At 42.4% G+C, this 21,477-nt stretch overlaps 1 protein-coding gene across 4 annotated transcripts in view; it reads left to right on the forward strand.

Annotated features, from left to right (window-relative positions):
• The first annotated feature begins 12,923 nt into the window (after positions 1-12,923).
• SLC44A5 (solute carrier family 44 member 5) overlaps positions 12,924-21,477 on the forward strand; it is a 432,655-nt gene continuing 424,101 nt past the window's right edge. Inside the window, exon 1 of one of the 4 annotated variants that reach the window (XM_027536863.1) lies at positions 12,924-13,251. In XM_027536863.1, the coding sequence (XP_027392664.1) occupies positions 13,218-13,251 (34 nt within the window). In that variant the 5' untranslated portion in view covers positions 12,924-13,217. Of the gene's footprint in view, positions 13,252-13,637; positions 14,274-21,477 lie in introns of those variants that run through there. The other 3 variants (XM_027536861.1, XM_027536865.1, XM_027536866.1) reach the window with 3 other exon arrangements.

Consider the following 21,477-nt stretch of genomic DNA (forward strand, 5'->3'; position numbering starts at 1 on the left):
GGAAAGGGAAAGAAGGCATCTGAATTTCGAAAGTGTTCTATTAACCAAAGGAAATTTTTAGTTATTTGAAACTAAATCTAATACTCTATTTTTAAAAAGGAACCATAATAGAGAAAGAATGGAGGCTATGATCCAACAAAAGTCCCATTGTATGAAAAGTAGCAAGTGCTGGGGAAAGAGTTAAGGGGTGTGTGTGAGGGACAAGTGCATGAGAGATGAGACCGTGTCCTTTGCTCATAGTGCAATTGTGTGGGTTGAAAGTTTTGGAGAAATTTGGGAACCTTACTGGTCATGAGTTTGAAAGCCTTTGAGAAAAACCCTATACCAACAGGGGATGGCCACAGAAGCATAAAAATTGTGTCATGGTGTTTTAGGCAGAATAGTAGCTGGTGCATATGGCAGGAGAGAGAGAGTTTCCTAGAAAACTCTTAGGATACATAAAGGGTGAAAGCAAGAAGTGAAAGTGAAAGTGAAGTCACTCAGTTTTGTCTGACTCTTTGCGACCCCATGGACTACAGCCTACCAGGCTCCTCAGCCTACCAGGCTCCTCAGTCCATGGGATTTTCCAGGCAAGAATACTGGAGTGGGTTGCCATTTCCTTCTCCAGGAGACCTTCCTGACCCAGGGATTGAACCCAGGTCTCCCGCATTGTAGGCAGACGCTTTACCGTCTGAGCCACCAGGGAAGTCCTATATAAAGGGTAGTTTAGAAATAAACATTAATATACTTGCCAGGAAGTCACAGCAGAGGAGGTCTCAGTAGAGGTCTCTGTTCAAAGAACATAATAGTGGTAGTTGTGAGTGAGCAACTCCAAGATGAAATCCAGATGGAGGATTTTGCCAAGTCGCGGAGGATTTGCAGCATCAGTGAAAGTCAATGAAAGTAGCCTGATCAGCAGGAGGAGATGGTTGAGCTTCTTGAGAGCCATCATCCTGCATTGCCTATGCCAGGAGATCTGACAAACCCTACCCATTTTAGCAGTTATCACAGTAAACATATATGAACCAATGCCCAGAGCTCAGTGAGGCAAGCTATGCATCACCCACGCATTATTTGGATGCCAAGGAAGAAGCACAATGTGTAGACCAGAAGACAGCCCAACTATGCTATTGTTAAGATATATAATAAACTTCTGTGTTCAGATTTTAAAAGATGAGAGAGGAAGAGAAAGAGTAAGAGGAAAAGAACCTTGAAAAACTGAGGACTAATCTCCCAAGTGACTAGGTTTATCTTAAACTGTTTTACCATTAACTGGGCAAAGCTGAATGTTTCACTTCCCTCATTTTTCTATTTTGTATTTTGAAAAATGTCAAGCCAACAAAGAGGTTGAAAGATTTTTTACAATGGGTATTCCTATTTCTTCACCAGCATTCATCAGTTTTTAATGTTTTATCTTACTCAGTTGATCTGTCTGCCTACCTACCTACTTATCTGTCATGTATTAATGTTTCTGCTGAAGCATTTGAAAGCAAGTTGCAGACACCATGGCATTTGCTTCTAAATATTGTCTAACCTTATGAATTGCTAATAAATAGTCATTTTTATTTTTTCCACTTAATACTTCAGTATGCATCTCCTAAGAATAAGGACATTCTCCTTTATAAAAATACTAATGATATTCTCCTATGTAACAATACATTGTCCTACATAACACTACTCCTATTGAGAGAATCAATTCCTAGGCAGGTTGATAAGAAGTCTGGGGTCCTCGAGGAAGACAAAGGGGTCTGGGGCTCTTGGGGAGGAGATAGGGGTCTGGAGTTCTCAAGGAGGAGGAAAGGACAAACGTTTTAAGTCCAGAGCTGATGCTTGCACAACAAAAGGCTTGCTCAAGGATGAGCTGCTCAAGTTTTTCCTTAAACTCTGTACCAATGACTATATAACAATAATGTTTCCTGCTCGAGGATATGTTTCTCCTTCTTGAGAAACTTCTGACTAATCCTATCATCTTAATATGTATATTATGGTAGTGTGTCTGGTAAGAGCTTTTACAATCTCGAGACATTCTTTTGATTTACTGTAATAACCAATTAAAAAAGTATATAACTCCCTTGCTAAGACCACTGAGGGGGGCACTCTCCATTCCCCTTCTGATGTCTATGCCAGAAGCTTCCTCTGTCGCTTTTTTCACTTTAATAAAACTCTGATACACAAAAACTCTTGAGTTAACAAGCCTGGTCCCTGGTCCCAAAGCTAAATCTTCTTCGGAGATCACAAATCTGACATCATTCACCATAAGCTATCACTACATAACAATACTATATGGGCCAACCTCTTATATAACAACAACAGTATGCATCTCCTAAGGATAAGGACATTCTCCTATATACCAATACTACTAATATACGTAAGAAAACCACATTAATTGAATAATATCTAATGTACAGTCCATATTTAACTTTTTAATTGTCCAAAATGTCTGTTATATGTGGTCTGCTTTCCCCGCCCTGATCCAGGATCCAGTTGCATTTGATATTTATACCTCTTTAGTTCCTCTGTTTTTTTCATGATGCTGACTTTTATATTTAAAAAAATAAAAATCCAGGACAGTGTCTTATAGAATTGCACATTTTGATTATATCTGATTCATTTCATCATTATTAGATTTAGGTTAAACATTTTTTATAAGGAAACTACATAGGTGATGTGTATTTCTCATCGATCCCCATCAGGAGGCACATGACACATAGTTCAGCTATTGGTGATGCTAAGTTTGATTACTAATTAAGGTGGTGACCACACCAACTCTCCATTAAAGATACAATTTTCCCTTTTCAGTCAACAACTAATATACAGGATAATATATAAGAATATCATGTTCTCAACAACCTTTTATCCAAAGGCCTTAGCATCCATTGATGATCCTTAGATGTTATATGGGAAGTTTGCCAAATGATGATTTTCTAATTCTATCTTCTACACTTACTAGCTCAATTCTTCGGAAAAAAAAAAAAAACCTAACTAAAATTCTCTCTTCTGGATAAGCTGGAATCAAGATTGTCGGGAGAAATATCAATAACCTCAGAAATGCAGATGACACCACCCTTATGGCAGAAAGTGAAGAGGAACTCAAAAGCCTCTTGATGAAGTGAAAGTGGAGAGTGAAAAAGTTGGCTTAAAGCTCAACATTCAGAAAACGACGATCATGGCATCCGGTCCCACCACTTCATGGGAAATAGATGGGGAAACAGTGGAAACAGTGTCAGACTTTATTTTTCTGGGCTCCAAAATCACTACAGATGGTGACTGCAGCCATAAAATTAAAAGACACTTACTCCTTGGAAAGAAAGTTATGACCAACCTAGATAGCATATTCAAAAGCAGAAACATTACTTTGCCAACAAAGGTTCGTCTAGTCAAGGCTATGGTTTTTCCAGTAGTCATGTATGGATGTGAGAGTTGGACTGTGAAGAAAGCTGAGCACCAAAGAATTGATGCTTTTGAACTGTGGTGTTGGAGAAGACTCTTGAGAGTCCCTTGGACTGCAAGGAGATCCAACCAGTCCATTCTGAAGGAGATCAGCCCTGGGATTTTTTTGGAAGGAATGATGCTAAAGCTGAAACTCCAGTACTTTGGCCACCTCATGGGAAGAGTTGACTCATTGGAAAAGACTCTGATGCTGGGAGGGATTGGGGGCAGGAGGAGAAGGGGACGACAGAGGATGAGATGGCTGGATGGCATCACTGACTCCATGGATGTGAGTCTCAGTGAACTCCGGGAGTTGGTGAGGGACAGGGAGGCCTGGCGTGCTGCGATTCATGGGGTGGCAAAGAGTCAGACACGACTGAGGGACTGATCTGATCTGATCTGATGATTCATAGGGCTTCCCAGGTGACGCTAGTGGTAAAGAACCCACCTGCCAATGCAGGAGATGTTAGAGATGTGTTGGATCCCTGGGTCAGGAAGATCCCTGGAGGAAGGCATGGCAATCGACTCCAGGATTCTTATTTAGAGAATCCCATGGACAGAAGAGCCAGGTGGGCTACAGTCTATAGGGTTGCAAAGAGTCAGACATAACTGAAGAAACTTCACATGCCCCTGGATTCATAAATTTTATTTTATTCAATGTATTATAATCCATTATCATTATTTTGTACATATATATTTTAAAACTCAAATCTTGATAATTTTGACCAGTAGACAACTACTTCAAGCTGGCTCATTTGTCCTTTTGTCCTGAGCTCATTGGTCTTTGAGGACTTCCTTGTTTTCTGGCACATCAAGACGTTCTTAGTTCACCTAGTACTTCGTCTGCTGCAGACCTGGAGTCATTTCTCTAAGGATCCCTCTCTCTGTCTTGTGGACAGTGGTATTTAGAAACCAAGATCTGACTGCCAGTTGTGTTCATTACTATAGAGCAACACTGCTTCTAGGCCCAATAAGGGGCTCCAGAACACGTCTGAGTGTTAGTGTGAAACTTTAACTCTCATCCAACCCAACAGCCCTGTAGTTAACTTATTAGACTTATTCCAATTACCCTTACAGGAGTCAAGGAATCAGTTTTATTATAACAGGTAAATTAAATCATGTCTTCCTCTTCTAAAATCATCCCCATGTAGTAAACCTCAGGGCTTCCCTGATAGTTCAGCTGATAAAGATTCTGCCTTCAATGCAGGAGACCCTGGTTCGATTCCTGTGTTAGGAAGATCCCCTGGAGAAGGAACGGGCTACCCTCACCAGTATTCTTAGGTTTCCCTGGTGGTAGGCTCAGATGGTAAAGAATCCACCTGCAATGCGGGAGACCTGGGTTTGATCTCTGGGTCAGGAAGATCTCCTGGGGGAGGGCATGGCAACCCACTCCAGCATTCTTGCCTGGAGAATCCCCATGGACAGAGGAGCCTGGTAGGCTACAGTCCATAGAGTCACAAAGAATTGGACATGACTGAGAGACTAAGCACAGCACAGCACAGCAAAGCAAACTTCAGCCACATTGATCTTCCTTTAGTTCTTCTAATGTAATAGTGTCTGGTGGTGACCAAGATGGTCCATTTAAAAAAACCTTACCCTTTAAAACTGCAAGATTTTGTATGTATTTTATTATGTATACATGTATTAGTACAATAGTACACTCAGTGTAAGTACAACCAAATAAATATGGTTGGAGTTGGGTAAGCAATTTTCTTTTTAATTGATGGGATGCCTATCAATTTGGAATTTGGAAACCACTGTTCTAATCCTAAATTTCCTACTGGAGTCTTTGGATGTGCTATTTTCATGAGGAATTTAAGGTTAATTCTATCTCCTCTATAAATCTGTAAATACCATGCATGCACAGATCATGTTGTTTCATTTCTCCATTGTATACCCAATCACCTAGAACATGACTGGCATATAGTATTACTCAATACATATACACATGTCAGAGAGAATAAATAGAAAGAGAAAAAAATGGAAATTACAACTTGGCCCATTATCAAAAATATCTCTAAAATGCTTCTTTATTTTGTATGCTATTTATTTTACATGCAAATTGCTCACTCATATATGGGAGCTCAGTTGGTTGATTGGTAGACTGAGTAAAGGAACAAAATTATAAACAGAATTATAATGGAGGGGGTTATTGCAGACATGAGAACATTTTTAGGGTAAAGTGATTACTTGGAAGCTAGCAGAGGTCAGATTGAATATTCTGTCCTTGAGCAGGTCAGCTGGAGTCTTAAGGAAAACAATTTTAGTTGTTTATATATATATATATATATATATATTCCATAAAATCTTGAGAGTTTAACTATAGATCATACACAGCAGACTATCTCTATATAATGTCTGACTATCATTCCATCTATACACTGCTTTACTCAGGCCAGGTCTGTGCTGTTTCCCCCAGAGGAACTTCTGGATAATTTGAGCAGAGACCTAGTTTGAGGATTTCTTGGCCTTTCCAAATGCCTTCTTTTGTTTCCTGTGGGTTTCTGTGGAGTTGAACTCTCTTAAGCATACGTATCATTGTGGGTACAATAAAGCTCCATGTTAATTAACTCCCTTTTAGAAGGACATAGTCCTAGAGTTAGGTTACAACTGGGAAATTGAACTTAGCAAAATTAAATTTTCTTTCTCATAGATTCAATGCTAGTAGTGACAGCTGTATCACGGGTAGGCAGGTATCTCTGCAGAAGAGTTTTGCTCTGAAAGTAGTAAAGTGTTAAGGAATCTTCTTGAGAGGGTTCCATCTCAGAAACCTAGAGTTGATATTTAAGTCCTTAAATGATATCTCTGAATTTCATGTCTTTCTGTGCAGTTCAGACGTGCTTAAGTGAAATTACATTTCTTAAGGTAAGGGTCATCAGTGGAAGAACTAGAATGAGGTAAGATTCTATAAACTCTCATTCCAGGACCCTCCAACTAAATTCAGGTAAAATGTTATTATAGTGAATATCTGTGTATCTATTATAATGATCAGAGAGAAAGGGAAGGTGTATAACTTAAGGTCTCACGTATCCATAATGTTGTGTGAGATGGGGTAGGAAGCCAGCCTCAGTTTCTCCACTCCTTCATAGGATGATTTTGAGTATATAAGTGCTATAGGAATTCTTTTTAGTGCACTAGTTGTACTATCTCTCTCTCTTCTTGCCATATTTTCTCTTTTTACCTTTCTTTAGCTGTGGTCGCATAATTGCAGTTTCCCTTAAAACCTCAGCTGAAGTGAGTATTATGATTTTTTTTTGTATGTAAAATTTAAAAATACTAGTTTTTTTTTTTTTTTCCAGTAATGGGGCAAGTTTGGATTCTTTTGATAGTCTTTGGTATTAAAATGATTAAAATCAGTGGAGCTTTCATTCCTCCTTTTCACTTTCCCTAAACTGCGTGCTAGGTCTCTTCAGTTGTGTCTGACTCTGTGCAACCCTATGGACTTAGCCCTCCAGTTCCTCTGTCCATGGGATTATCCAGGCAAGAATAGTGAAGTGGGTGGCCATTCCCTTCTCCAGGGAATTCTTTTTAGTGCACTACACAGAGATCAACCTGTGTCTCCTGTATTAACAGGCAAATTCTTTACTACTGAGCCACCTGGAAAGTCCAATTTATGGATAGATATTCAATATAAAATATTTCAGCCAAAAATAATCTTCTGAGGGTTACATTTTCAACCTTTTTACTGCAGTGGCAGTAACATACAATTAATGACAATCATGCTTTTTTGTAGTATGAATGATATTTTAACTTTGGTCTTTAGTATAATTTGTATGACATGTTCATTTTCCCTGTTGGCTCACTTGATACTTCCACACAAGGAACATGCATTCCTTTCTGCCATTCTGATTATCTTTTACTCTATAGGTAGTCTTGACAGGGCTGGAATAATCTAAATAGAGTTATTACACTACTACTACTACTACTAAGTCGCTTCAGTCGAGTCCGACTCTGTTCAACCCCTGAGACGGAGCCCACCAGGCTCTCCCATCCCTGGGATTCTCCAGGCAAGAACACTGGAGTGGGTTGCCATTTCCTCCTCCAATGCATGAAACTGAAAAGTGAAAGTGAAGTCGCTCAGTCGTGTCTGACTCTGAGTGACCCCATGGACTGCAGCCTACCAGGCTCCTCCATCCATGGGATTTTCCAGCCAAGAGTACTGGAGTGGGGTGCCACTGCCTTCTCCATATTACACTACATATAACTAAAGTTACCACTGTAGCACTGTGACTACTTTTGGAAGGGATTCATTCAGAGCCTTCCTATAAAGGGAAATAGATATTAGGCCAGTTTTGTCCTTGTCACCATCAATCCTTCATTATCATCATCAAATAAAATGTAGAGATTTCCTCATGCCCAGCAGAATTACGTATGACTTAAAATTTTTGATTTACTGTGATCATTCTCATTGATGGCTCTAAGAACAGCCAGAAATTTAAAAACGCCAATCTCTGCAATTTATCTTTAGAAATCATGATTAAGTGGACCTAAAGCCTTGATAACTAAAGTCTAATTCTAAGGGTGTATAGACAGTTAGTTCCAAGGATTTGGTTTAGTACCTACTCTTTGGTGATAAAACTCAACCAAGGGCTTCCCTGGTGGCTCAGTAGTAAAGAATCCACTTAACAGTGCAGGAGACCCAGGCTGGACCCAGGTTGGGGAAGATCCCACATGCCACAGAGCAACTAAACCCATGCACCACAACTATTGAGTCTGTGCTCTAGAGCCAGGGAGCTGCAACTACTGAAGCCCACACGCCCTAGAGCCCATCCTTGGCAACAAGAGAAGCCCTTGTGTAGCAACTAGAGAGTAGCCCACAGTGGTCACCACCAGAGAAAAGCGCACATAGCAATGAAGACCCAGCACAGCCCAAAAAAAAACTTGATGGGATGTGAAAATGGATACAGATATACACAGCCCATAAGCTGTATACTACTGACAGTTGTGTTCTGTTAAGCCTGCCTGGTTTTGCTTTGTTTCATGTTAACCAACATGAAAAGAATATTTTATCTGGGAATCCAGATTCCTGAATCCTCTTGAAACTTGAGAATCCTCATATCCAAGGTTTCCATTCCCACAAGCCAACTTGCAGCTGTGTAGTGGTACATGTACTCTCAACTTTCTGAAGTCTTTACCTCTCACTTAAGTGTAGCCTACATATGTATAGGGCTTCCCTGGTGGCTCAGATGGCAAAGAACCTGCCTGAAGTGCAGCAGACCTGGGTTTGACCCCTGGGTCAGGAAGATCTCCTGGAGAAGGAAGTGGTAACACACTCTAGTATTCCTGCCTGGAGAATTTCATGGACAGAGGACTAGTGGGCTACAGTCCATGGGGTCTTCAAAGAATCTGGCCTCTGGTGACTAACACTTTTTTACACATGTATACTGCTTGTGTCATGTATTTTGCTTTACTGATCTCTCAGTTCAGTTCAGTCACTCAGTCATGTCTGACTCTTTGTGACCCCATGGGCTGCAGCATGCCAGCCCTCCCTGTCCATAAACAACTCCCTGAATTCACTCAAACTCATGTCCACTGAGTTGGTGATGCCATCCAACCATCTTATCCTCTATTGTCCCCTTCTCCTCCCGCCTTCAATCTTTCCCAGCTCAGGGTCTTTTCAAATGAGTCAGTTCTTCGTATCAGGTGGAGTTTCAGCTTCAGCATCAGTCCTTCCAATGAATATTTCGGAATGATTTCCTTTAGGGTGGACTGGTTGGATCTCCTTGCAGCCTAAGGGACCCTCAAGAGTCTTCCTCAACACCACAGTTCAAAAGCATCAATTCTTCAGCACTCAGCTTTCTTTATAACCCAACTCTCACATTCATATATGATTACTGGAAAAACCATAGCTTTAACTAGATGGACCTTTGTTGGCAAAGGAACGTCTTGGCTTTTTAATATGCTGTCTAGGTTGGTCATAACTTTTCTTCCAAGGAGTAAGCGTCTTTTAATTTCATGGCTGCAGTCACCATCTGCAGTGATTTTGGAGCCCCCCAAAATAAAGTCTGTCACTGTTTTCACTGTTTCCCCATCTATTTGCCATGATGTGATGGGACTGGATGCCATGATCTTCGTTTTCTGAATGTTGAGTTTTAAGCCAACTTTTTCACTCTCCTCTTTCACTTTCATCAAGAAGCTCTTTAGTTTTTCTTCACTTTCTGCCGTAAGGGTGATGTCTTCTGCATATCTGAGGTTATTGATATTTCTCCCGGCAATCTCGATCCCAGCTTGTGCTTCCTCCAGCCCAGCATTTCTCATGATGTACTCTGTATAGAAGTTAAATAAGCAGGGTGACAATATACAGCCTTGACGTATTCCTTTCCCTATTTGGAACCAGTTTGTTGCTCCATGTCCAGTTCTAACTTGACCTGCATACAGATTTCCCAGGAGGCAGGTCAAGTGGTCTGGTATTCCCATCTCTTTCAGAATTTTCCAGAGTTTGTTGTGGTCCACACAGTCAAAGGCTTTGGAATAGTCAATAAAGCAGAAGTAGATGTTTTTCTGGAACTCTCTTGCTTTTTTGATCCCTACAAATATTCCATTTGTAATCCTTAAATAAAAGCATGCACTGTGAGCTACCCAGGGCCTGAGTAGCTGTGACTGTAATGTCTCTGGGTCTGTTCACTCATCTGTTTGGTTCGGCTCAACACATCTCTTTTCATAGTCTTCTGTAATAGTTGTGACCTTCAGTTAAGAAAATGCATGCAAAAATACTTTGAAGTTCTACAAGTTAATCATGAAAGTGAAACTGTCATGTCCAACTCTGTAACCCCATGGACTATAGCCTGCCCATCTACGGAATATTTTGGGCAAGAATACTGGAGTGTGTTGCCATTCCCTTCTCCAAGGGATCTTCCTGAATCAGGACTTGAACCCAGGTCTCCTGCATTGCAGGCAAATTCCTTGCTATCTGAGCCACCAGGGAAGCCATGTACAAAAAATAGACAGTTTGTCAACTAAAATCTTGAGTTCCCTCTGCTAATAGTAATGGCATCATGGAAGGAATAAATAGAAGGAAACAACTCCTGGTCTGAAACAGAGCTATTCTATTTCATAGGCAGCTGGTGTCATGGAATAAGGCTGATGTTAAGTTAGAAGAGCTTCACAGAAGTCCTGGAAGCTGTGAACAAATAATTGTACCTCCAGGAACCTCATGTCCTCATCTATAAAACATGGAAGACAGGGCCTGCCTTCTGAACTCCCAAGTTTGTGGTCAGCGTCAAATGAAATAAAGTAGGTGAAAGTAATGAATGAATTGTCAGACATTATCTTAATATAAGCAATAATTAGCATTTAGTGATAAAGTATGAACACATAAAGAATGTTTCCATGTCTAATATTTATACATCTTAAGAATCTGAAAAGTAGTTTGGAATTAAATCAAAGATGGCTTTTTGGAAGAGAAAATTTTGATTGAGTCTCATTTCTAGCTATACAACAGAGAACGGGCCTATGTTGCTAATTAAAATAAGCTTGCTATTTTGTTTTTTAATTCCATTGCACAACTTTGTTGTGAGAGGAATTGGGCATTTCATATTTTCTTCAAACTATTTATCTCAATATAAAACATTGTATAAAGTTAAATTTAGAAAGAGTGCAAAAAATCTGATTATTTTGTGACTAAAAAATCTCAGGATATTTATTAGAACTGGAAGGAATCTTTGAGATGATATTTTACAAACCAGGAAGCAGCACAGCGGGATTAAATGACTTGTGCAAGTTCTCAAAGCTATGATGTTGTAGGGGTAGAATTCAAGACCAGAGGTTTGGACTCCAGTGTCCTTTTTTTTTTTTCCTTCAAACTTTTTATTTTATATTGGGGTATAGCCGATTGTCAATGCTGTGATATTTTCAGGTAAACAGTGAAGGAACCCAGCCATCCATATACATGTATCCATTCTCTCCCAACCCCTCTTCCATCCAGGCTGCCACATAACAATGAGCAGAGTTCCATGTGCTATACCGTAGGTTCTTGTTGGTTATCCATTCAAAATATAGCAGTGTGTATACTGGACTCCAGTGTTCATACAGGGGCACCACATCAATGCTGAGGCAATTTCTGACTAGTGGTACTGAATTGAATCACTGGATGTTTAGATAATCAGACTAGGTTGGGGATATAGGCAAGAGGGAACTGCTGATAAGATCTCTGTGCATTAGAATGTAGGTTTTGAGGAAATCCCAGTTCCTGCAAAGAAAGAAATGAATTGGCATCTTCCCGAATGCATACTGGTAATCTCCTCCCTACTCTACTCCTTCCACCATTCCTTTAAAGCTAGGCTACCAATCCTAAAGGAAATCAACCCTGAATATTCATTGGAAGGACTGACGCTGAAGCTCCAATACTTTGGCCACCTTCAACACTTAGGACAACTCATTGGAAAAGACCCTGATGCTGGGCAGGATTGAAGGCAAAATGAAAAAAGGGAGGCAAAGGATGAGATAGATAGCATCAGCGACTCAATGGACATAAGTTTGAGCAAGCTCTGGAAGATAGTGAAGGACAGGGAAGCCTGGCGTGCAGCAGGCAAAGGGGTCGCAAAGAATCGGACACGATTGAACAACAATAACTTGGTTACCTTCACATTCTTAGATCAGTCAGACTTTTGCATGACCTTGTTGCCCCGACACACCGGTGAGATTCCCTTTCTGATCAGCACGCTAGAGGAGGACAGCTCCTTCCGGGTAATGAAAACGTCAAATTCACAATCAGAGCGAGGAAGAACTCGACCACTGAAACAGCTTCTCCTGGAGATCAAGAAATCACTCATCCGCCTCCTAATTCCTCCAGTTTCTGAGAGCGTTCTTTCTTTCCTTTTTTTCCACAGCCCTAAGAGACCTGCCTGAGTTTTCGCTATAAGAAGTTTAGGGCCTGATCTAGGTCATTCTTCCAGTTGTCTGTCCCTGGGCGGCCTCTGGAACTTAATTTCTCTCCTCTCTACCACTCACTATCCAGTGGCCCTCTTCCCTTCTCGGTTCCGCAGGGGCAGAGGCATCCGCGCGTCCCGGGGCTCATCGCCCGCTTGGAATTCGGGCTTGGTGCCCGAGACCAGCTTTTTGCGGAGCGGCCCGGTCGCAAGTGCAGGTGCCAATACTCCTGCAGTTGGCCGGAGTTCTTGGCGTACGGAGACTGGTGCCCTTCGCGGGCCTACCCCGCCGCCGACGTCGCGCCCTGCCACCTGGGGTGGGGCTGTTAGCTTCCGAGGCGCCGAGGCCGGCAGGATGCGAGCTCCATCAGAGTTGGACCGTCTGGCTTTCTCCTCCCGAGTCGCAGATGGCCGCGGGACCCCCACTTCCTCCAGCAGTCCCCTGCCGCCGCCACCATCACCGTCCCCAGCAGCGGCGGCTGGACGACAGCGCCGTCACTGGTTGGATTGGAGCCGGCGGCTCAGACGGGACACCCTGGGGTGGGGGAGTGGGGGAGGGAGGGTGTGCGAAAAGGGGAGGTCAGTGTTGGGCGGGCACTCGGGGGACCCGGCGCTGCCCCCTCCAGCAGCAGCAGCACAGCAGCATCCACAGCCGCCGCCGCAGTCTGAGCGGCCGCAGCAGAGCGAGCGCGAGCTTCACCAGCTCCGCGCGGCGGAGAGCAGAGGGGCGGCGGCGCCCGCCCTAGCCGAGCCGAGCAGAGCCGAGCGCGCAGCCGGGCCGCCGCCGCCGCCTCGCAGATGCCATCACAGCAACAAAGAGCTCGCTGAGCTGAGAGCCGCGGCGAGAGCTCGCCTGGAAGCCCTCCACGGTGCCCGCTCCAGGAGCTGGGTGACAGCAGGAGGAAACGCTCCGGGGGTCTGGGGGAGGGGAGGGGACAGGAGATGGCCAAGAAGAGAAAGCCCCCCAGCATCAAGGGTGAGTTAACGCTCCATTCTCACCTCGCTCCATCCCACCTCCCACCCGCCGACCGCCCCTGTGGCTAGCCTGTTTACATCCGGGCTTGGCCAAGTGGAAGGCTGCCTGCTGGGGAAGAGTTTTCCTTCTCCGGGAGGTGGGGAGAACTGTTGCACCTTCCTTTACCTCCGGGGACACTCCGATAGGAGTTTGTCCCCTTTTTGTAACCCGGGGAAACCTGGAGACTCTTGTCCTCACCCCACTCCTTTCCCACTCCAAGAGCTTGGGTATCTGTTGCACCTTACCCTCTCAGGGCAGTGGGGAGAGAAGCGACTCGGCTCCTTGGGTCTTAACCTTTTCGGAATCAGGCCGTGTGTGTGTGTGTGTGTGTGTGTGTGTGTGTGTGAAAGAGAGAGAGAGAGAGAGAGAGTTTTTCGAGGTGCATCTCTACTACTCTCTCCTCCCAACCTCCCTCCTCCCTCCGTACCTTCATCCTAGGGTGACAAGTTCTGCATCAATTTCCCCAACCTCCAGCCTCAAGAGGAGATAGGAGCTGTCTGGCTCTCCTTTTCCCCATGGTCAAGGGGATTTGCTTACGGGTCGGGTCCCTGCAGGCTTTTCCCCTCTTCCCGACCTGCTGAGGCGGGCAGTGACTCCCGTCGTTGAGGCGGGCCCCTGTTGCTCCTTTGGAACCAGGGCTTCTAAAGTTGAAAAGTTCAGAGGGGGAGAAGCGCTGGCAGGGAGGATAAGGATGAGCTTGTTGCTGGGGTGACTTCAGGCATCGCGGCGTGGTCGGGAGCTGGACTCTGGAGGGAGCCTCGTAGGCGGCGTCCAGCAGGAGCTGGGTATCCAGGACTCGCCCAGCGCCGCGCTGCGCGCAGGGAGCTGGTGCACTCGCCTCCCGCGACCTCAGCGCGGACTAGCAGAGGTCGCCGCTGGCCGGCTGCCTAGCGCTTCGACTCTCACGCCGGGGAGCTAGCGGTGGCGGAGAGGTGGTCTTGCAGCACTGCAGAGAGGTGGAAACGAGCTCGGCACCATGCGCGGTGAGGAAGCCTGTGCTGGGGGAACTGCACCGGAGCTTGGTGGGAAGGGGGAAGCAGTGGCCTTTGAAGTTGGATTTCAACCCAATGGGCCTGATAGCCCGGGAGGCGGAGATTTATCGCGCCTTGGGGTTTAATAAAACAGGACCACACTCTGAGATGCGAAGGGATGTACTCTTGAAAATATAGGTTTGGTTTGCAGCAGCGCTCCAGGCTTTGGCTTGCTGCTTCCTTTTTTCCCCAAGTCTTGCTTGTGGGAGCTTAGCTCTACTCTAGAGGTCACTAGGGGGACACAACTTTATCTTGGTGCTTCAGCTTGCCTTTTAATTGCTGCGGAGTACTCAAATCACTTATTGGAAAGGGTTTCAAACCATGATCCTTAATCTTTTAGATGTTGCTACGAAACACCCAGGATTTTCTCTTTTCTGCTCTAAACTGTAAGATATATAATTTTAGTACAATGCATTTCTTTAAAAATAATACAGCTCCTGTAAAATAGAAAAGGCCTTAAACTTGATTTTTTCTCTCCCAATGAATTAGTACATGTTTACAGTGGTAGATGACTAAAGAAAGAATGAAAGAATATATTCATATATTCATCTACAAACAATTTTCTTATGATAATCTCAAAGAATTAGTCTAAACCCAGATTGACAGGGTGCATTAGCTGCACTTTTGGTTCACTCCTTTTTATGGAACCATATCGCACCATGAATGAAACAGAAGGATTGGTTTTCAGCACTGCTGAACGGCTATCCATTGGCAGAAATACATTTCATACCCACCCCAAACCTTGCAGATTGTAAATGATCCATGAAGAGTGGAAAAAATTTTCCAGTTTTACAATACATGCTAACTGGAGACAATCTTACCCTGAAATTAATCTTGGTAGACATGCAAAAAGATACAATTGAGGCCAAATTAATAAGTGAACTAGTATAACAGTTTGATGAAACATATCTCATTACTACCCTCCCTGAACACAAAGAAGTTTTTGATTTGTAAGCCAAAATAGGATTGTATTTCTTTAAATTTAACTAGATGGTGAACTAATTGAAGACCAGTAATTAATAGAGTTTTGTCATTTAAATGTTAAGAGATTTTTTGGAGGAATTAATAACCAGGCTTTCCTAGGAAATGTCTCAAGAAAGTTTATTGTAGTTCTTTAAAAATAAGATTTTCTCATACTACATGTTTTCTTTAAAAGTTATGTTATTTAACTCTTACTGATTTGTGTGTGTGTGTGTGTGTGTGTTTCTCTCTCTCTACTAATGCTGAGTTTCTTTTTCTTTAAACCAGATTACCATTTCTTTCTTAGAAGAAAATAAACCTTTGAGAAAATCCTTGGAGTTTCCCTTTAGCAAAGCACAGTTAATTGTGATAGTTCAAAGGCAAGCCCAGGAAGTTGGAATCCATTAATTTGCCTCAATGTTGCCTTTTAAGAGGAGCACTCTACAAAAGCATCTGACTGCTGGCTTGCTGAACTGCTCCCAGACATCTGCTTCTAAGCTACAACCAACTTAAACCAAACTGCTAAATGCTAGGGCATTTTTGTTTGCCAGTTTAGTTTTTTTGGCAGGCTGGGGTGAACTTTGTGAATAATAAACTATACGTTTAGCAACATCCCGCCTATGTTGGTTATCCTCTATCCAGAGCTGTTTTCTCTGCTTAGCTACTCTGTGTGTGGGAAAAGATGATTTGTTAGAGCATGTGACAGGCAAGTTGCTCATTGGCTCCTGTAGTCCTTGCAACAGACACTACACATCTAGAAAGCTAGAAATTGGCCAGAGGGAAATAGTCTTTTAATATTGACAGAAGATACTAGCTTTCATTTGTGGCACTCATTAAAAGACATTTTATAAAATGACCTTTATAAAAGAATATTTGTCAATCCAATATTTATAATATTTTAATGAAAAGATATGCTGTAGTCCATTTCAATAAAAGTCTTATAAAAATAGGTTAGTTATATTGATTATAGTGATACTAACCCTCCTCCCCCAGTATTATTAGTACAACAAGGATTCTCATTCACATTTAAAGGTTAAGTTATGCTGGGATTCATCTATTTATGCATTCATTCAGCAATTTTATTGACTACTGGATATGTACTAGGTTCTGTGCATTGATAAACATGATTCCCAATGAAGGGTATATTAAGAGGAAGGCTTGGAAAGACTAGGTAAACAAATACCTGAATAAGAAAATTTTACAATGATTAATATCATGAAAATAAAATAGGACATATTATGGAAAGTGATTGTGGGGTTACTTTATTTGTGTGTGTGTGTGTGTGTATGTGTGTGTGTGTGAGGTTACTTTAGATTGTGACATTTGAGCTGGAAACCAAATGATGAGGAATTTACCTGCCAAGAGCTGGAACATGGCTCTGCAAGCCTTAAGGCAGGAATGAGATTGTGGTTTGGCACGTTCAAATACAGAAGAACTGCCAGTTTGGCTGGAGAGCAGTATGTTAGGTAGAGACTGGTAGGGAGAGGCCAGACTTTTTGGACCCTAAATAGGAGTTAGATTTTAGTTTAAGTGCAGTGAGAAGCCTATTGGATGCTCACTAGGCATTTAGGGCTTCATTCTCATGCTTGAGGATGGTTTCAGGGAGAGCAGTTTTCCTACGTCAACACCCTATGCCAAGTAAAGTCCCTACCCAATGAATTTCACTTTTCTAAAAGGTCTAGTTATAATCAAGGAACTGAGACCTCCTGCTGAGAGCCCTCTTACCTGCAATATTTGGGGCTGAGATGTTGATAGCATTTCTAGGAATCTCTGCTTAAGGAAACAATTCTAAAGATAATGAGGACTATTAACAATTCAACATTTTGGTAAAAGTCATCATCCTCATTCCCCATCCCCCAACAATCCTTTCAAAGCAAGTAAATCTTAGGAAAAGCATATTGTAATGGTAGAAGGGAGGAGTACAAAGAGCCTAGAACAGTAGGTGGAATGTGGAAGGCAGCACGAGAGGCTCCTAGGTAACCGAAAGGGGTCCATGAAAGAAGAGTGATGCTTGGAAAGGGGACGTGAGAAAGCCTCTGAGACAACATCAGCCGGTTCATGATTTTGCCAAGAGAAGCAGAAGCCTGATGTGAGAGTGTGCCAAGAGAAACACTCTAGTTCAAGCACTAAGGAAGTTCAAATCAGGGTGTCTTTATGCTTTTGACTGCTTTTTACTTGTGAAGCATTTATAACAATAAAAGCACACAGGCTTTTAAAAAAGCTGTTTGATTTTACTTATTATTAGGTAGCTCTTATGGATTATAAACCTCGCAGATGAAAATAGCATAAAAAAAGTAATAATAAAAACTGCTATTTGTTGGAGATATCTGCTTGACATCTAATCAGCAGGGAAATTATACTCCTGGGTCTCTATCTTGCTGTGGAGATGTTGGCAGTGGGGAAGGGGGCAGGAGATTGGGTCTGTTGGATGATTTTCTGCCCCATAAGCATTTATTCCTTGAAGGTGCCATGGTATTTAGAAGATGTGTAAATCATAATTTTAAAGCCCTCCACTGCCTCTCCACCTTCACCTGTCTGCATTTTTTGCCAGCAATTAATAATGAAAACTATGTTAGGAATTTTTGTAGCTTCAGGACATTGTTTAGTCCCCTCATTGTTTAATCCCTGTTTTCTTTGTGCTCCATTGGACTCTTGAGGCTGGCAGGGCTGGTAGTACTCAGGGATTATGTAACTAAGAATGGATTTGGTCCTTAGTGGTACCATAACACAATGTGTTTATGACATCAGATTTTTTTCATAGCGCTGAGAGTCATAGTAGGTTAGAGTTAAAAGAAAGGCTCAGTGTTGATAGAGTTAGTGGAGAAATGCTATAGTAAGAGGTGAGTAATGCTGTCAAATATGAATAGTCTATATAAGGAATTTGGTCAAGTGTATTATTTGTAATTGCATATTATGTATAAGTCAGGATATGTCTCTCTATATATCTAGAGAGAGATATGTATAGGCATATGTATAGGCATATCTTGATATGTATTTAAACTAGAGCTCAGTTCCCAATGTCAATTCAGATTTCACTCTGTACATGCGAGTGTGATCATGTCTGCATTTTATATATAAGGAAATTGAGACATAAAGATATTAGGTACTTTCTTGGGGTCTAAGAATAAATTTTGTACTGTGGATAAAGGCATAACCAAGCTGTATGACACACTCTCCTTTGATTATGTTCAGTGTTTTTTTAAAATTAATTATTTTAATTGGAGGCTAATTACTTTACAATGTTGTAGTGGTTTTTGCCATACACTGATATGAATCAGCCATAAGTGTACATGTGTTCCTCATCCTGAACCCCCCTCCCACTTCCTTCCCCATCCCATCATCCCTCAGGGTTGTCCCAGTGCACTGGCTTTGAGTGCCCTATTTCATGTATCAAACTTGGACTGACGATCTATTTCACATATGATAATACACATGTTTCAATGTTATTCTCTCAAATCATCCCACCCTTGCCTTCTTCCACAGAGTCCAAAAGTCTGTTCTTTATATCTGTGTCTCTTTTGCTGTCTTGCATATAGGGTCATCATTACCATCTTTCTAAATTCCATATATATACGTTACTATACTGTATTGGCGTTTTTCTTTCTGACTGACTTCACTCTGTATAATAGACTCCAGTTTCATCCATCTCATTAGAACTGATCCAAATGCGTTCTTTTTAATAGCTGAGTTATATTCAGTGTTTTATTGCCTGTTCACTTTCCTCAAGATCTCTCAAGTCTAACATAGAAAGGGAGATCAATTTTGCTTTTTCATGCTGAATCAAGAGGATGATACACTTTCCTCAGAAGTATCACAACTTTATTGTTTGTGATCCACTTTAAAAATTAGAAATACATTGCTAACAAAGTAGGCTAACTGCCCACAAATGCTATGGTGATATTGTACAGAGGTTTTAGGGCCTCTCTAGGGATAGGGAGGTCAGACAAAGTGAACAAATATTCTCATTTTTTGAAGTGGTATAATTTGGAAAAGATGCATGTGGGTCCCCTCTGAGGTAGATTCAAGTCATTTTGCCATTCACGTGGAAAGCCATTTGCCTGCTGTGGTAGCTAGCCTTTAAGATGGCGTCAGTTTTTTGGCTCCTGGTGTTCACACCCTTACATACTCCTGTCCCACACTGAGTTGGGGCTGTATGTGGCCTGTAGCGTGTGGTGGAAGGCTATGTTGTACATAAAGACATGGCGGCTTCTGTCATGCTCTTGTATATCTGGTGCTCTCTTATACTGCTCACTTTGGGGAAGACCAGCGGCCAAGTTGTGAAAGCACTCAGGCATTCTGGTGGAGAGGCCCATGTGGGAAAGAACTGAGGCTTCTTGCTAAGAGTCAACTTCAGCTTGCCCACCTTGTGCACGACCTACCTTAGGAACAGACCCTCTAGCCCAGTTAAGCCTTCAGGTGTCTATAGCCTTAGCCAACATCTAACTGAATGTCATGAGAAATCCTTACCTAGGTCTACCCAACCAGCCTACTTTTGGATTCCAATGTTGCAGAAACAGTGAGAGATGGTAAATGGTTACTGTTGTGCTGAGCCACTAAAGTTTGTTACACAACATTGGATAATCAATATATCTGTGGTTCATTACTTTTATACCTTTATCTTGGGAGGTAGGGACCCTCTTATTGGTGTGTAAATAGTAGGGGAGACCATGTATGTGTGAAAAAACATATACAGTTTTAAAACCTTCCACTATAACAATTTACTTATTTATATAATTTTTGTATGTAAAAGATTAATATATCATTATTAATCTTTATATTTACATATCTTTTATATATAAAAGATTAACTTTCTTATTTATATAATTACTCCAGGGTTTCCCCTAAGCTAGCTGCTACTTCCAGGCTCCTGGGAATAAAAGGAACACTGAATTCACAGTCTTCATTACTAGTCTTGGCATTGGCCCTGAATCTTAGTTCTCTTTATTACTTTAGAGAGCTGGGCTAAAAACCTGAAGTTCTCTTTTCCCTGTTTCCCTTAAGTTCCTTTCAGTAGCTTGATTCCTTCTCCTCTACTTCTTTGATTGGTCCTAATCTCTGCCCTCTATAGTTCACTTGGTTTGGCAGGTACCTTCCAAATAAAAGCCCCACCAAACGAAAAAATGAGAGTGATAGACTACAAATGCTCCCCAAGTCCTCCAACAGCCCTCCAAACCCAAAAGACAAAAAGTCCCTTAAAACCTAAAATCTCCCAGTAAACCCTTCTCCAGCTATATTTATCTACTTCTCCCTACCAAGGAGTCCCTGCCCCCTCCCAGCCCAACTAGTCCCTTGATATATAACAAGGAGAGTGAGAAAGAGGATAAAGTAAACATGAAGAAGCCTGTGATTGCTTCTACTTCAGTGTAGAATACTAGTCTGCTTTATTTCAGCCCCTCACTCATTTCTTCATTCACTTGACAAATATTAACTGAAGACTTACTCTGTGCTAGAAGTGTATTTGGGATACAAAATGGAGCCTTTAGGTAGGGAAGACAGACTATGAATAAACTGTTGAGATTAAAAATTGAAATGTACCATGAGGAAAAATGGAGAAGGCAATGGCACCCCACAACAGTACTCTTGCCTGGAAAATCCCATGGATGGAAGAGCCTTTGTAGGCTGCAGTCCATGGGATAGCTAAGAGTCAGACACGACTGAGCGACTTCACTTTCACTTTTCACTTTTCACTTTCATGCGTTGGAGAAGGAAATGGCAACCCATTCCAGTGTTCTTGCCTGGAGAATCCCAGGGACAGAGGAGCCTGGTAGGAGGCCATCTATGGGGTCGCACAGAGTCAAACACGACTGAAGTGACTTAGCAGCAGCAGCAGCAGCATGAGGAAAAAAATAGAGCATGATCTGGGGGATTTGGAGGGCTGGTGATGGCCTGATGTGGGAGGGTGAGCTATTAATATGATGATTGCTGCTGCTGCTGCTTAGTTGCTTCAGTTGTGTCCGACTCTGTGCGACCTCATAGATGGCAGCCCACCAGGCTCCTCTGTCCCTGGGATTCTCCAGGCAAGAACACTGGAGTGGGTTGCCATTTCCTTCTCCAGTGCATGAAAGTGAAAAGTGAAAGTGATGTCGCTCAGTCGTGTCTGACTCTTTGCGACCCCATGGACTGCAGCCTACCAGGCTCCTCCATCCATGGGATTTTCCAGGCAAGAGTAGTGGAGTGGGGTGCCATTGCCTTCTCT

Source organism: Bos indicus x Bos taurus, chromosome 3, assembly GCF_003369695.1.
Source record: "Bos indicus x Bos taurus breed Angus x Brahman F1 hybrid chromosome 3, Bos_hybrid_MaternalHap_v2.0, whole genome shotgun sequence".
NCBI classification, from domain to species: domain Eukaryota; kingdom Metazoa; phylum Chordata; class Mammalia; order Artiodactyla; family Bovidae; genus Bos; species Bos indicus x Bos taurus.